This window comes from Trichoderma gamsii, assembly GCF_001481775.2.
Source record: "Trichoderma gamsii strain T6085 chromosome Unknown Scaffold_4.2, whole genome shotgun sequence".
NCBI lineage: Eukaryota > Fungi > Ascomycota > Sordariomycetes > Hypocreales > Hypocreaceae > Trichoderma > Trichoderma gamsii.
Genome location: NW_020171341.1, coordinates 42,498 through 55,768, shown reverse-complemented (window position 1 = coordinate 55,768; position 13,271 = coordinate 42,498). Strand labels below are relative to the sequence as shown.

General features: G+C 51.1%; 3 protein-coding genes across 3 annotated transcripts; 2 read left to right on the top strand and 1 right to left on the bottom strand.

Annotated features, from left to right (window-relative positions):
* Positions 1 to 201: 201 nt before the first annotated feature.
* On the bottom strand, positions 202 to 2,870 carry TGAM01_v201488 (hypothetical protein; the record flags this gene model as incomplete). The annotated part of the gene is made up of 6 exons (XM_024548775.1): positions 202 to 563; positions 640 to 1,352; positions 1,415 to 1,897; positions 1,965 to 2,042; positions 2,126 to 2,625; positions 2,688 to 2,870. Coding segments are annotated over 6 exons (2,319 nt in total), but the record flags the coding sequence as incomplete, so codon positions are not given.
* A 6,518-nt stretch (positions 2,871 to 9,388) lies between these two features.
* On the top strand, positions 9,389 to 10,709 carry TGAM01_v201487 (hypothetical protein; the record flags this gene model as incomplete). The annotated part of the gene is made up of 5 exons (XM_018806424.1): positions 9,389 to 9,418; positions 9,508 to 9,543; positions 9,630 to 9,814; positions 9,870 to 9,963; positions 10,059 to 10,709. The coding sequence occupies 5 exons, from the start codon at positions 9,389 to 9,391 to the stop codon at positions 10,707 to 10,709; spliced, it is 996 nt and encodes a 331-aa protein (XP_018660455.1).
* Positions 10,710 to 11,422: 713 nt separating this feature from the next.
* Positions 11,423 to 13,105, top strand: TGAM01_v201486 (transcription initiation factor TFIIH subunit 2; the record flags this gene model as incomplete). Its single annotated transcript, XM_018806425.2, has 2 exons — positions 11,423 to 12,168; positions 12,253 to 13,105. 2 exons carry the CDS (start codon positions 11,423 to 11,425, stop codon positions 13,103 to 13,105), a joined length of 1,599 nt encoding a protein of 532 aa, XP_018660456.2.
* Positions 13,106 to 13,271: the final 166 nt, after the last annotated feature.

The following is a 13,271-nucleotide window of genomic DNA, read 5'->3' as shown; positions in this document are numbered from 1 at the left end:
CTAATGTCCATCTTATATACCAACCAAACCAGCCGTCTTATGCTAGCAAGGAGTTCTAGGCCCGAGTTCTATACCTAATAGAACGACAAGCACGGCATACATGCTTCGCTCCGCTATCTATGTGTCCAAGAAAGAAAATTTAAAAGAAAAGAAAAGATCTATAGAGGTACTCCAAAAAAAGATAAAAATGGCGACCCCACGTTAGTTGTCGTTGCGACCCTCGTCTTCTTGGCCAATTGGAGCGTACCGCCCTTGACCGCTACTCGAACTGCCCGAACGGCCGCGGTTAACGACTCTTGATAACCATCCACTAATGCTCCGGTCGTCGCCGCCACCACCCTGGCTAGGTTTGCTGTCATTGCCATCGGGAGGGTCAAGGGTGAGCCCTGGGATGGGTGTAGTTGAGCGAAATGGCGTACGGCTGGATCCAATGGGCGATCCGCCTCGGATGAGTGAGCCAGTTTCTGCATGGATAGACGGGGTAGCCACAGTGCTGGCGTCTCCGAATAGCGAGTCCATTTCTTCGAGGCGGACACCGCAGGTCTCTGGGTAGACAAAGTAGACTAGAAAGATGAGGTTAGCTACCAGTCAAAGGCTTAAGAAGGGACATGGAAGTCATAATCAACGCGAGTGACTTACCAATGATAAAACTAGCAACACAAAAGAAGGCATGGACGAGATACAAGCGCCATTTGATCCACTCTTGCAGAATTGGTGTCATTTCTCCAACGAGCCAGTTGAAGGCCCAGTTCGTGGCAGTCGACAAGCTGGCACCCTTGGAGCGAATGCTAAGAGGCAGGATTTCGGGGGGGTAGAGCCAGGGGATAGGTCCCCATGAGTAGCCAAAGGCAGCATTGTATATCATGACAAACAGAACGACCAGCCTAGGAGTCCATTTGATATCAAGATAGAGGAAGTACGAGATGAGAGACAGTGAGATGGCCATGAGGACGGCACCAGTGAGAAGAATCATTCGTCGACCCCATCGATCTACAAGATACCAGGGCGGAATGGTAGAGAGGAAGTACGTGATGCCGTTGAAGCCAGTCATGAGAACGGCATCGTGGCCAACCCAACCAGCAGATTCAAAGACGTATGGAGCGTAGTATGAAATGACGTTGATTCCGTTGAGCTGCGCAAGACCCTGCGCAGACATTGCGATGAACACTCGAGTGCGATATCGGCGGAACATGTCAGAATACGATCTCTCACCCTCTTGGCGCTGAAGAAGGACGTCCATTTTGATCTCGCGATACTCGTCGCGCGCCTTGGCATTGTGAATATCGCCGCCGCCATAAAGGTTAGCAATGACGACCATGCCTTCTTCATCATGATCATTGTCCAGGAGCCATCTGAAGAATACAACGGTTAGTGTCTCATGGACGTGCATACAAAGGGGTTTATGGTTCCATACCTAGGTGATTCCACAATGATCAAGCTTCCCAGCCCTAAAAGTGCTCCCATGATACATTGCATCATAAGAGGAATGCGCCATGACAAGTTGCTCTCGATGAACCCACAGCCGTAGTCCACCCATACGGAAGTCGTGTATCCAATGATATTGCCAGAAAACTCGATACAAGCAAGTTTACCGCGATTGTGAGGCGGAGAAATCTCGGACTGGTAGACAGGGACAATGGTTGAAAGCATGCCGACACCAAGACCAGCGACTATTCGCCCAACCATCATCATCGACATGGACGTGGCGAGCGTCTGCAACGCTCCTCCGACGAAGAAAATGCAAGAACCATATAAGATAGTTCGTCGCCGGCCGATGATGTCGCCAACACGACCAACAACAAGAGACGAGATAAAGGCTCCTATTTCGAGAATAGCAACCATTGTCCCGACCTCGGCCTTGGACGGGTGATTAAAGTAGTCGATGAAATATGGGCCGCTGGAAGACTGCATGTTAATTTTGTGCTGCAATGTGCTGCAATATAGGTTAGAGATTGAAGTCTTACGTGATGATGCCCGACATGACACCCTGATCATATCCGAAAAGGAAAACGCCTAGTGAGACGAATATACTTGTAAAGTACCTATTGCCAAGAAAAAAATGTTAGAATGGTTGTACTCTCGTTGTGAAGCCGTAGCCAAGACAAGGAATATAGAAAAATCGTACAGCAAGGCCTTGCCTGTGAGGCCATGAATAGAGCCCGAGGATCCCGCCATGATGGCGCCGATGCAGCGTTCTGCTCGATTGGGTGGTCGAGGCCGGGCGTCGGGGGGCTCAATGGCCTCTTTGTCGATGCCGGGAGACGGCGAGAAGGAGTGGTTGCGCCGATGCGGCGACGGATCGTGAATCCGGACCTTTTTGCCGTGTGACTTGTAAAGCTGGTTGTTCAGCTGTCGGCGCTGGACTCCGGCGAGTAGCTCGTTCTCAATGTCTTCCGGCAGCTGGATGCGGACCGGGTCGTGCTCGTCGCCGATCTGGTCGCCAATGTCGCCAGTGTCGGTCCAGGACGATGTCTCGGACTCGGACGACGGGCGAAGCTGGTGAGGGGCGCCGTATCCCCTGGCAGAGAGGAGGGACGCCGATGGTGAGTCTTGGTCGAAGTCTTGGTCGACGTTGGAGCGCGAGGGCAGTGTCCGCAGAGGGATGTTGGAAGGGAGGCGGGTTGACTTTTGGGGAGGAATGTTGGGTGGTTATGGGGGCTGATCAGCAGCAGCACCCGCCTGCAGACTCTTGGGTTTAAGACGCCGGGATGGGCGCGACGGATCTCACAGGCGGAGAGAGAGACGCAACCTCGCAGGGAGCAGATGAGGTTGTTGTTGCTGGTCGGTGGTCGGGTGACAAAGACAGCCTGGGCCTTGCTGGGGCCAATCGAGCGGCGTGAAGCACCTTGGAAGGCCTTGGCAGCTCGGCGCTGGGGACACCGGCAGAGGTACAAGATCAATGCAGCAGCGGTACGGCCAAAAAGGCGGCAGAGAACGAGGCGCGACAATGTCTCGGTGCATGTACAGATCCGGTCCGGCGATGCGGCAATGCGTCCAGCGTGGAACGACACAGATGACCCCAAGGCCGTGATCCACGAGCCTCACGATACGTCACTGGGGGGCCGTTTTAGGCCGGCTGGACGGCAGTAGTGCGGGTGGAGTGTGAGTGAATGCACCACGATGGAGCGAGATGCGAGGGCGCTTCTGCAGAGGGAGGGGTGGTGGTGCCTTTTCTGTTTAGGGAGCTGGCAGGACAAGTTTTTGGCGAGCAAACAAGGGGCCTGGATTGGATTGGATGGTCGGAAGAAGAAAGGGAATAAAGAAAGATAAGAGAGTCTTGCTACAAGTCTCAGCTCAGAGGGCGAGAGAGACAACGAAACGGGACCAAAGGAGGCCTAGCAAGACGAAGACAGCGAAAAAAGGTGGAGATGGGGGAAAAGAGAGAAAAACTTGGATGCAAGCCCGTCAAAGTGGTGGCGCGCGTGCAGCGTGGCGTGGGTTGCTGCTGAATAAGAGGCGATCACTGGAGAGGCAGATCACACGAAAAGAGCGAAAGATGAAAAGACGGCGGGTTGAGTGTCGTTTTCGAGGGAAGAAAGAGTGTGGGAGGTTGCAAGAGGGAAAAAGGAATTAGGAGAAAGAGACTGGAAGCTGATGGATGGACAGATCGCCAAGTCCAGTTCCATTGATTGCGACTGGCTCAGGGAAGCCCGAGATGGCGACCTCCCTAATCTACAGCGCCTCGCACCCGTTAGATCCGCAGATAATGCGCCTCTCAGGGGATGCCGCGTCTCACCACTGCGCGGCGACAGTCACTGTAAACATGCCCGAAAACTACGAATCTGCATCTCGAAATCTCCAAATTGAAACGTGCAGTCAAAGAATCTAGATGCATGCAGATGCTAAATGCCACGCAGGCCACATCTACGGCTAGCTATACGTTACACAATCAGCACAGCTTCATCACCTGCCATTGTCCCCATCTCCTTATTTGCCCGCGCTTCGTATGATTGGCGCTCTAAATATCATCCCGCCCCCAGTGATCGTCAGCTCCCAACGGCGCCTGAGCCACGCCGGCCGTCTAGGGCAAGCAACTCACATGCAAACATTTGAACAACCAAATCTGTTCAATCTCAGCTGTGGGGGGACCCCGACGTCAGACGACGGCCCTGGCCAAGGTTCCTGCGCAGATCTTCTCAGATTAGGCGGGCGAAGCGCAGTCCGCAGCAGGTTTGTAGGAGCATTGAACTCCGCGTATCCTCAATGGCATCAGACCGCCCAATGGCAACAATAGCGGCACGGCAGTCCAGTGCGGGGGAACACGGGACCCTGAGTTTGTTCGGTTACAAGAGATCAATACGAAGTCGGTATTGTTCGCTTTGCTTCAGTGGCTGCTCGATCTAGTACAAGAGCTCCAAGGGCTGCTGCTCCAAACTTCTGTAGAGCAGCGATTGAAGGATGCCAAACGCATCCAGCATATAGACTTCGTGTACATACATCTTATCATCTCGTAAACCGTTCGCTTCGGGCCGCATAGTGGAAATCAAGCCGTTATCAGTGTGCACTTCTATATATTGGTCCCGAGCCTAGCTTCTTAGTGGAGGTCAGAGTGCCGTAGTTCACGATCCCGACTCCGGGCCGGGGCCGATTCACGATCCCGGAAGAGGTCCGGGGCTGATGGCTCGGGCACCACAACGACCATGGACGCGAACCCAAAAAAAAAAAAAACTAACTAATTACAATACAATATTATTTATGAAGAATTATTTTCTCTCTATGATTCGTTCTTCCCCTTTCCAGCTGAGAAATTGCTTTTGCATTGCTTGCAAACGACGATAGTCGTCTTGTCATGGTGACTACATTCGCTGCCAGCTCCTTGTCCATCTCCCCAATATCAAGTTGGAGATATAATCATCGACCATATAAGAGTAAATAGCAATAATTTCACCTTTTACTACCACTGCGATGGTACGGTACTCTAGGAGAGGCCATAGAACCCGATCCTGCCCATAGAGGATGCAGATCTCGTCTCGGCGAATTCTATCGAACCTGCATAGCTTCAGTCTTGACTCTCCCTCTAGACAGGTCACGTATCAAGATTCTCAGATCGTATTGATATCTGGCAGGATTCAACCCATGCCCGATCATAGACAAAGCACGAGCTTATTTATCTAAGTTCAGTTGCAGCTTGTCGATGAAAATATACATTGGCATCATTGTGTCTTTTCCAAGGTCACCTTTAATTATCCTCCGTAGTGGTAATGCACTCTCAAGTGTAGTTGCAGGCAATAATCCTACTCTCGAGCCATTAACCCGGATGCCTCTCACCTCGCTTTGTAGAATGTGGTGGCAGAATTGCCATCAAGGTTCTCCTCAATACCAGAAGCTGAATTTAAGTTTTAGTCTTCTCGACGGCTTCTTCGATAACTCAAATCTCATCTAGCTGGTCATCTCAGCCGTCAACCTTGTTCATTTCTCGCCAGATCGCTAGTCCATACAGGCGATAGTGGCGACAAGCACTATGTATTTAATGAAACAAACCCCTATAATACTAAACAGCGATCTGCTTCTCTGGTCGGTCTCATGGTGGATTTCGCACAAGTTCGTTTCAGATATCATTGAGAAGCATACATAGCCGCAAAATGTCAGTACCAGTCCATATTGGTTGTCTTGCTGTATGAAACCTATATGTAGATGTACACTGTGATGCCATTGATCAGCAAATAAACGACTTCTCTATTTACATCAAAAACTTTAATCTTTATAGTACTACCTATGTAATGACCACATATATCGCACTATTTTCCCATTCCGTAGCGGTTGACTCGATCTATTGACCTGGCGATGTATTCGGACTGTATATAGATCCAGTTAGTCTACCCTGGAGCGTTTGACCACTGGAAAAAAAAGATCTGTTGTATGTCCAGCCTGAGTAAAGAACTAATTTTTAAAATGATAAAGCAAAGGTCAGTATTAAAAGGAAGTCCGACGAGCAGTGGCAGCCGTTATGATTCAATTCCTTGGAGACAATCGGATAGGGAAAGCTCTGCGATTTTCTATTCCTTTAAAAACTCTGCTCATGTTTAATGAAATGGTGGAAACGTTTCATAGCTATCATTAAGTCCGTAGTTTCCAACACGTGATCCGCTACCCCAGGTGCTCAACGCCTGGTACATCTTCCGTAGTATAGTGGTCAGTATGCAAGCTTGTCACGCTTGAGACCCGGGTTCAATTCCCGGCGGGAGAGATCCGCCACACCTCATCAGAGGTGCTTCTTTTTTTGCTGTTTCGTTTTATCTTCTGTCTTTAGTTTCGTTTTCTCTTGTTGATCTTCATTGAGTTGTAGAGTTTGCTATACGTAGCTGGCCGATTTACTTTTTACGGCAAGTTCAATTCGCTTCCACCAGGTGCAGACAAGGAAGGTTCTTAACTAAGAATTCGCTGCATTCGAAGCAACGATTCCAGCCTATGAGATCGCATAGAAAAGTGGATCTAGACTGCTCGCGTAGCTCAGTTGGTTAGAGCTTCGTACTAATACTTTGCCTTGTGGTGAAATCTTGGTAATGCGGAGGCCGCAGGTTCAAGCCCTGCCGTGAGCAAGCATTTTCTTTTTGTTGTAGCCAGCTGTTGTCTTTTTCATGCTGAAACTTGGCATTTCTATCAAGACATTTATCAATGCTGTACCAAGCATCTAAGAAGACGGAAGTTGTGTTTTGGATGGCGTTGTAGTATGCATGGCTAGCAAAGCAGTGTGACAACCAGCTTCCTCTTGCATACGACCAGGCAAACTCCGATGCTGGGTCGATGAGATGAGATGAGATGGGCCCTGCGAAAAATATTTTCGAAGTGGATCAGATTCGTCTGTTTGCTACAGGGCAAAATTGCCTTCTCAATGCTGTATGTAGGGAACGAACGAAGCAGGGCAGCATCCGTCCCTCTGTTGGTGATATCGGACTTGTTTGCGCTCCGCCCAGCAAATCGATACATGCAGCTAGCATCAACCACTCATACAAAACTTCGCGTGCTGGCGGCGGCTGTTGGAAACGCGTAAAACAAACAGAGCGATTTGTTCCGACGATCCCATGTACCGGCCATCGATCGAGCGCGAGTAGCACACGGAAAGCAAGAGCGCAATTTAAAAAAATCAAGGCCGCCAACCTTCTTCCCTGTCGGACGGGTACGGGAGAGACCCGCTTGAAATTTTGAAGTAATTTAACCGTAACGCAAGACTCACACTAATAAACCTTTTGGCCGCCTCTCATAGGGTGGTGGAGTTTGAGGGCACTTTTACTTGTGTAGCGTATCGGAGGTTGTTGTTACAAGCACAATATTTTTTCTTGATTACCTGTATGCAATGCAGACGACGCTCCAGTTCGTTTAAATATAGAACAGAGCGCACATCACATGCGCGAGCTGCGAATCAGATTGCCATTTATAGAGATTTAGGTAGAATATCTGCAGAGCCGCCACTTATGGATGACGAGCTACGTTCAATGCATCTTAGTGCTAGCATGGAGCTACTGTGGATGCCGCGATGCGATGCGCATGAACATGCCCTGTGCTTTTAGGCCTCGGATTTGAAGGGGGACCGGGATTCTCACGCAGAATCTGACCACGGGGCAGGATGCTCTGAAGGTTCCATTGGTTCGCTCAAGTGGCCTGATTCTGTGTTTCAAGATGGAGGCTGCTTCATGAGCGGAAAAAAAAGAAGAGGAAATCATAGAGAAGCATGAAAGAAGGAGAAAAGGAAGACATCAGCGTGCATGAGGATCGTCTGCAAGATGTACATGTATTGATGCAGCTATTGGACTTGGGGCTTTTACGAGCCACACGTTGCTATGCAGCGCCACGTAGCCACCTCACTGATCTGCTACTGGGCATGTCTGAGGGACGCATCGATTGGCCGCGCTACAGGTAGCATCAGCCACGCAAAGTCGCTTCGTTAGCAGATGCACGTATACGAATATTGCAAACAATTATAGAATTCTATAGCGCATCGCAAGGTGCTCACTGCATTCCTCTGGCGAAGGTTTTCTCTAGCACGAGCACTACTAGCAGTCTTCTACACGATACTTGCTACTAAACACTGTACAAGTAATGTTGGTACCGCCTCCGTTACTAGCGGCAATTAAACAGAAAATTTTCGTGTAATCATAATGCTCCTGTATTCCCATACCAGTTGCTGGAAAAAGACGTGAGACAAGCCAGGGCATGCGAGCAAAACTGATGTCGCAGCAACGGGTTTGTTCTACGCCTGTATTTGTCTCAGTCATCGTCAGCTTGCCCAAACAGGGAGGTTCCCTGTCAAAAGACGCCCACCCACCAATCATGCGACGCCAAATCCTAGCGTGGGATCACCCGAGGCCCCGCCTCGTCCACTCAGCAAGCCCGTTCCTGCTTTAGCTGCCAAGTTGGGTCCAGCAGCGCCAGGACCTGGCCTAAAGGGCAGCCGCCAGGTGCGCTAGAGCTCGGGGCCAGCGCTAGGCCAGTGCTAAGGCCCCGGGGGCTTTAGGGGAAGACAATGTGGCTCGTTTAGAGCGTGGCCCAACCACTCGCCGCGCAGGCTGTTATGAGCAGAGCCTTGGCGAGCCAAAAGGTCCCTGTAGGCCTCACAGCGTTGCAGCTGTTTCTGCTGCTCAGGCCACGCCGTGTCAAAGATACCCGAGCGCTGCGTGCTCAGCGCACACTTCTCCGCGGTACTGGTTACTCCGCAGCAACGGCAACGGTCCAAGCATCGTCAAGCGCCCCGGACGCTGCAGGTGCGTCGAACACCCCCGTTTTTCCGCCATTGGACTCTCCCTTGCCTAATGTACCTACGGCACGCCTAGAACTGCCCAGTCCTCCTCTCCCACTCTCCTCCTCCACTGCAGCCAGAATAATCCACCAGGAAGCGAGAAGGCCTCGTCTCTGATCGGGTTGGAGTCTGATCAAGGCACGGACGGTGACGGGGCGACGCATTGAACACGCTTTAGAGTCGAGCCACGACATCGCGCACATTACACCGCCGACGACAACCTTTTGCCCCCCCCTGGGCCACCAGTACTTGTTGAGCATTTCACCACCATTGCTGTCGCAACCACAGCGCCAGGCCAGCGCAAACACGTCGACAGCCGAGTTCGCTGCCTCGCCTATTCCTCCACGCTTCGATCCGACTGGGACGGACTCTCGTAGCGAAGGAAACGAACAGGACCAGATACAAACAGACGAAAAGAGCAAGGGCCTGTGTCGCTTGTGCATCTCCGCCCTAATACCTGCCTCTACCTACGCACTTCTCGACCAGCCTCTGCAGCTGCTTTAGCGCCACCTGCAACCAGACACCGACTTGCTGCATTCTGACCGTCGACCATTTCCCCTATCGCCATTCTCGTCAATTCTGCCGCCCCAATTGTGATTGCATCGCTGGATGCTGATCGTGTGCTGATCAACCTGCTAAGCATCCGCAGTCACAATGGGGTCCACGGCTTTTGGAAACTTTGATGTACGCCGTCGCCCAAACCGCATCTCATTTCGTCTCACCTCTCGTGTGGCGCTGTGCAACGACCGTGACTGACTGAATTTTGTATATAGGACTTTTGCAAAGACTCGACTTTGCCGGTCTGCAATGTGAGTTTGCTCGAAGCAAGAGGAGACGGTAACATGCATAAACGGCAGATGATCTTCGAAGCTAACTACCCGCTCTTACTATGTAGCTTCTATCTCAAAAATTTCACAACCAAACCGGTCCATGGGGAGGATGTGAGCTCACAGGAATTTCGCTGAGCCACGGCCGACACCTGGGTAACATTGGATCAATCATCCTGTGTGGCCTTGGGATTGTCATGGCGACCTTCTTAATTCTCAAGGCGGACAAGAAAAAAGCTGCCGTGGGCCGTCGGTATGTTGCCACACACACGCAGATTTCGGACATCACAACTGACATGACCCGATAGCGAGATTCAACTGTTCCTCATCGGCTATATTCTCATCAGCATATGCGAGATTTTCTCTGTTGGCGAATTCCCCCTCAACGATACCGTGCGAATAGTACGTCTGCCTGCCTTGCTTGGACTCGGCCTGCCCAATTTATCCTGATCGCCGGCATGCTTGTTTCATTGTTTATTAACGTTTTCTCAATCTAGGCTTTTAGTGGTCTTCACATTGGCGCCATTATTGCAACTACTTGGATTCTCATGTTGAACGCTGTTGTCGGCTACCAGTTGCTGGACGACGGAACCCCAGTGTCACTAGGCTTGCTGGCGATTTCCTCTGGCGCGCTCTTTATTGGCACCGGCTATATTGCTCTCGACACGGGCTACAGCTGGACCGGCTTTTGGGACAGCAGCTACAAACTCCCGAACCGCAACATCGCCCTCTACGTTCTGTATCAGCTTATCCCGCTGATATTCCTCGTTGCGTTTTATGTCCTCGAGACTATCCTTGTGCTCCGAGTTCTGGGAGAGCTCCGTCCGATGATATATTTGACCGGCGCAGCTCTACTTTTCGCCATTGGTCAAATTTTCAATTATGTGATCAGCAAGTACATCTGCGATGGGAGCAGCGGCAAAGTGGACGGAGCCCTCTTTGAAACATTGTTCACGCTTCTAGCCGTTGGCATGATTTTTGTCTTCTGGTCAAGCATCACCGAGGACGACTGGCCCATGCCTGCAACAGAATCTTACACAGCACCGGGCTATACCGCCAGTGCGGGATATGCTGGCCAGGCATATGCCGGCCAGTCCTACTCCCAGGGTTACTCATCTCAATCTTACAATACTCAGCCTTACAACTGAGATAATCTTGCAATATTTTGGGTTTCCTAAAACTCGGCGTTTATAGGCGGTAGCATTGATGGTTTCATTTTCTCTCTTTTTTTCCTCTGCTTCTTCATATATACGCTTTTTTTTCCTCGACGAGTTTACGACGAGTCGAACGACGCGCTCACGCACCACATATGAGAACTGCTAGAATATAGTAGTTGTGATGGATTTTTTTTTCTTTTTCTTTTCCTTGCTTATTTTTGGTCCGAAGGGAAGAGATAGCAGGACGACCAGTCGCATTATGTTGGAGCCGAAGTTGTTTTTGTTGGCGTGACTTATCCTCATCCAGCGAGGAATTTGAAGTTTCTTCCATAGCACTGTTTTTGCGTACTGGTGCGTCTTTGGTTCAGGGCATCTTGTGAGTTGGAGAAAATATGTTGGAAGAAAACATGCGTTACTGTTTCGAGGTGGATGCATGCTGTTGGCTTTATAGTCAGATAGCTTGTACAGGGTTTTAGCTAAAACTTTATAGTATACCCCAGGTGATGCGAGTGGCGTTCACCTATAATAATAAGAGTTTTAGATTGAAATGGAAATGTTTCTCCTCTATGGATTTCAGAATAGGACAGAATTTAATGTTACATAATTATTTATGATGTAGTTTGGAATCACGAATCATGGCCGGCTCCTGATTTGGCGTTTAGTGGGGAGCTATGTAGGTCCGATGCGCTAACAAGGCTGAGATAATGATCTCGGCAGCCTTATCCATCATCACTGCTTTCAACTCTTCAGCTAGACCACCGTCCAATTCTTCCCATCAATCACACTCATTTGTTTCCTACTTTTCCAGAATAAAATCTCCTTCAATTACACGCTCTTCGCACTTTTCAGCTACTGGCTCCATCCAATTCGCAATGGCCGACTCCGATGGCGAGTACGTCGCCGACATGTCGGACGACGACATCATGGACCACACCGTGACCGACGGCGACCCAAGCGCAGCCCGCCCCAAGGGCTCCAAACCATCCAAGAAGAAGCGCGACCGCAACGGGTCCAAGGCATGGGAACAGTCCAAGCGGACGTGGGAGACGGACCTCCCCGAGGAGGACGATGGCATGCTCAACCTGGCGGGCTACGAGGCCGAACGGCGCCGGCGGCTGCTGCGCGACACGACGCCGCTGCAGCGAGGCATCATCCGGCACCTGGTGCTGGTGCTGGACATGTCGTTTGCCATGGCCGAGAAGGACCTGCTGCCCACGCGACACCGGCTGACGCTGAGCTACGCGGCGGCGTTTGTGCGGGAGTACTTTGAGCAGAACCCGATTTCGCAGCTGGGCATTGTGGGCATGAGGGATGGAGTGGCCGTGAGGATAAGCGACATGGGAGGCAATCCCGCGGAGCATCTGGAGCGGCTGCGGGAATTGGAGGGCCAGGACCCGCAGGGGAATCCGAGCTTGCAGAATGCGCTGGAGATGTGTCGCGGAGCGCTGTTGTGAGTTGCTACTTTGGAATGACGTTGTTTCTCTTTTTCTTTGGACGTGCAGAGCTAACTGGAGATGGTTCCTTTGATGAATAGTCATGCTCCCTCACACGGCACACGAGAGGTGCTCATCATCTACGGAGCCCTGCTATCGAGTGACCCGGGCGACATCCACGACACCATCAGCAACCTCATCGCCGACAGAATACGAGTCTCTGTCGTCGGCCTGTCGGCCCAGGTCGCCATCTGCGCAGAGCTCTGCTCACGAACGAACGCGGGCGACGAATCCCAATACAATGTCGCCATGGACGAAACACACTACAAGGAGCTGTTTCTCGCGGCAACCACACCGCCCGTGAACCGAACAAAAGAGCAGAGCACATCCAGTCTCTTGATGATGGGCTTCCCGTCGCGGACGCTTGCGCCCGGAGGAACCACCAGCTATTGCGCTTGTCACAGCAAGCCTTGCCGAGAGGGCTACCTCTGCACTCGATGCAGCGCCAAGGTCTGCAGACTACCGTCAGAGTGTCCCGCCTGTGGGCTGACGCTTATTCTGTCTACACATCTTGCCCGATCATATCATCATCTTTTCCCTTTACGAAACTGGGTGGAAGTACCTTGGGCCGAAGCTGGGCAATCCACAGCCTGTTTCTCCTGCCAGAGTCCCTTTCAAGAGCCACCCAAACCTAACAGGGAGAAAGGAAAGGATGAAGCAGCACCTGCAAAGGCGTCGGCAAAGGGCGTGAGTGAAAGCGGGAGGTACAAATGCCAGGTGTGCGGCAACCACTTCTGCATTGACTGTGATGTCTTTGCTCATATGGTGATACATAACTGTCCTGGATGCCAGAGCCAGTCGCAAGCGGTGCCTGTTGGGGTTGATGGCGTGATGGCGGAAGCAAATGGGAATGGGCATGCGAACGGTGATGGAGTCATGGTAATAGATGGGTAGTTTTATGGAACTTGCAGATGAGGAAGAGGAGGGGGAGGAGGAAGATCTACGCTGAAAATAGCTTCAAAGGGGCGCTATGGGGATGTTTGTTTGAACTTGTGGTCTGGACATATAGCCTCTTTCTTTTTCTTATTTATTAGCTACTAGGTATTCATGGCGTCTAGGT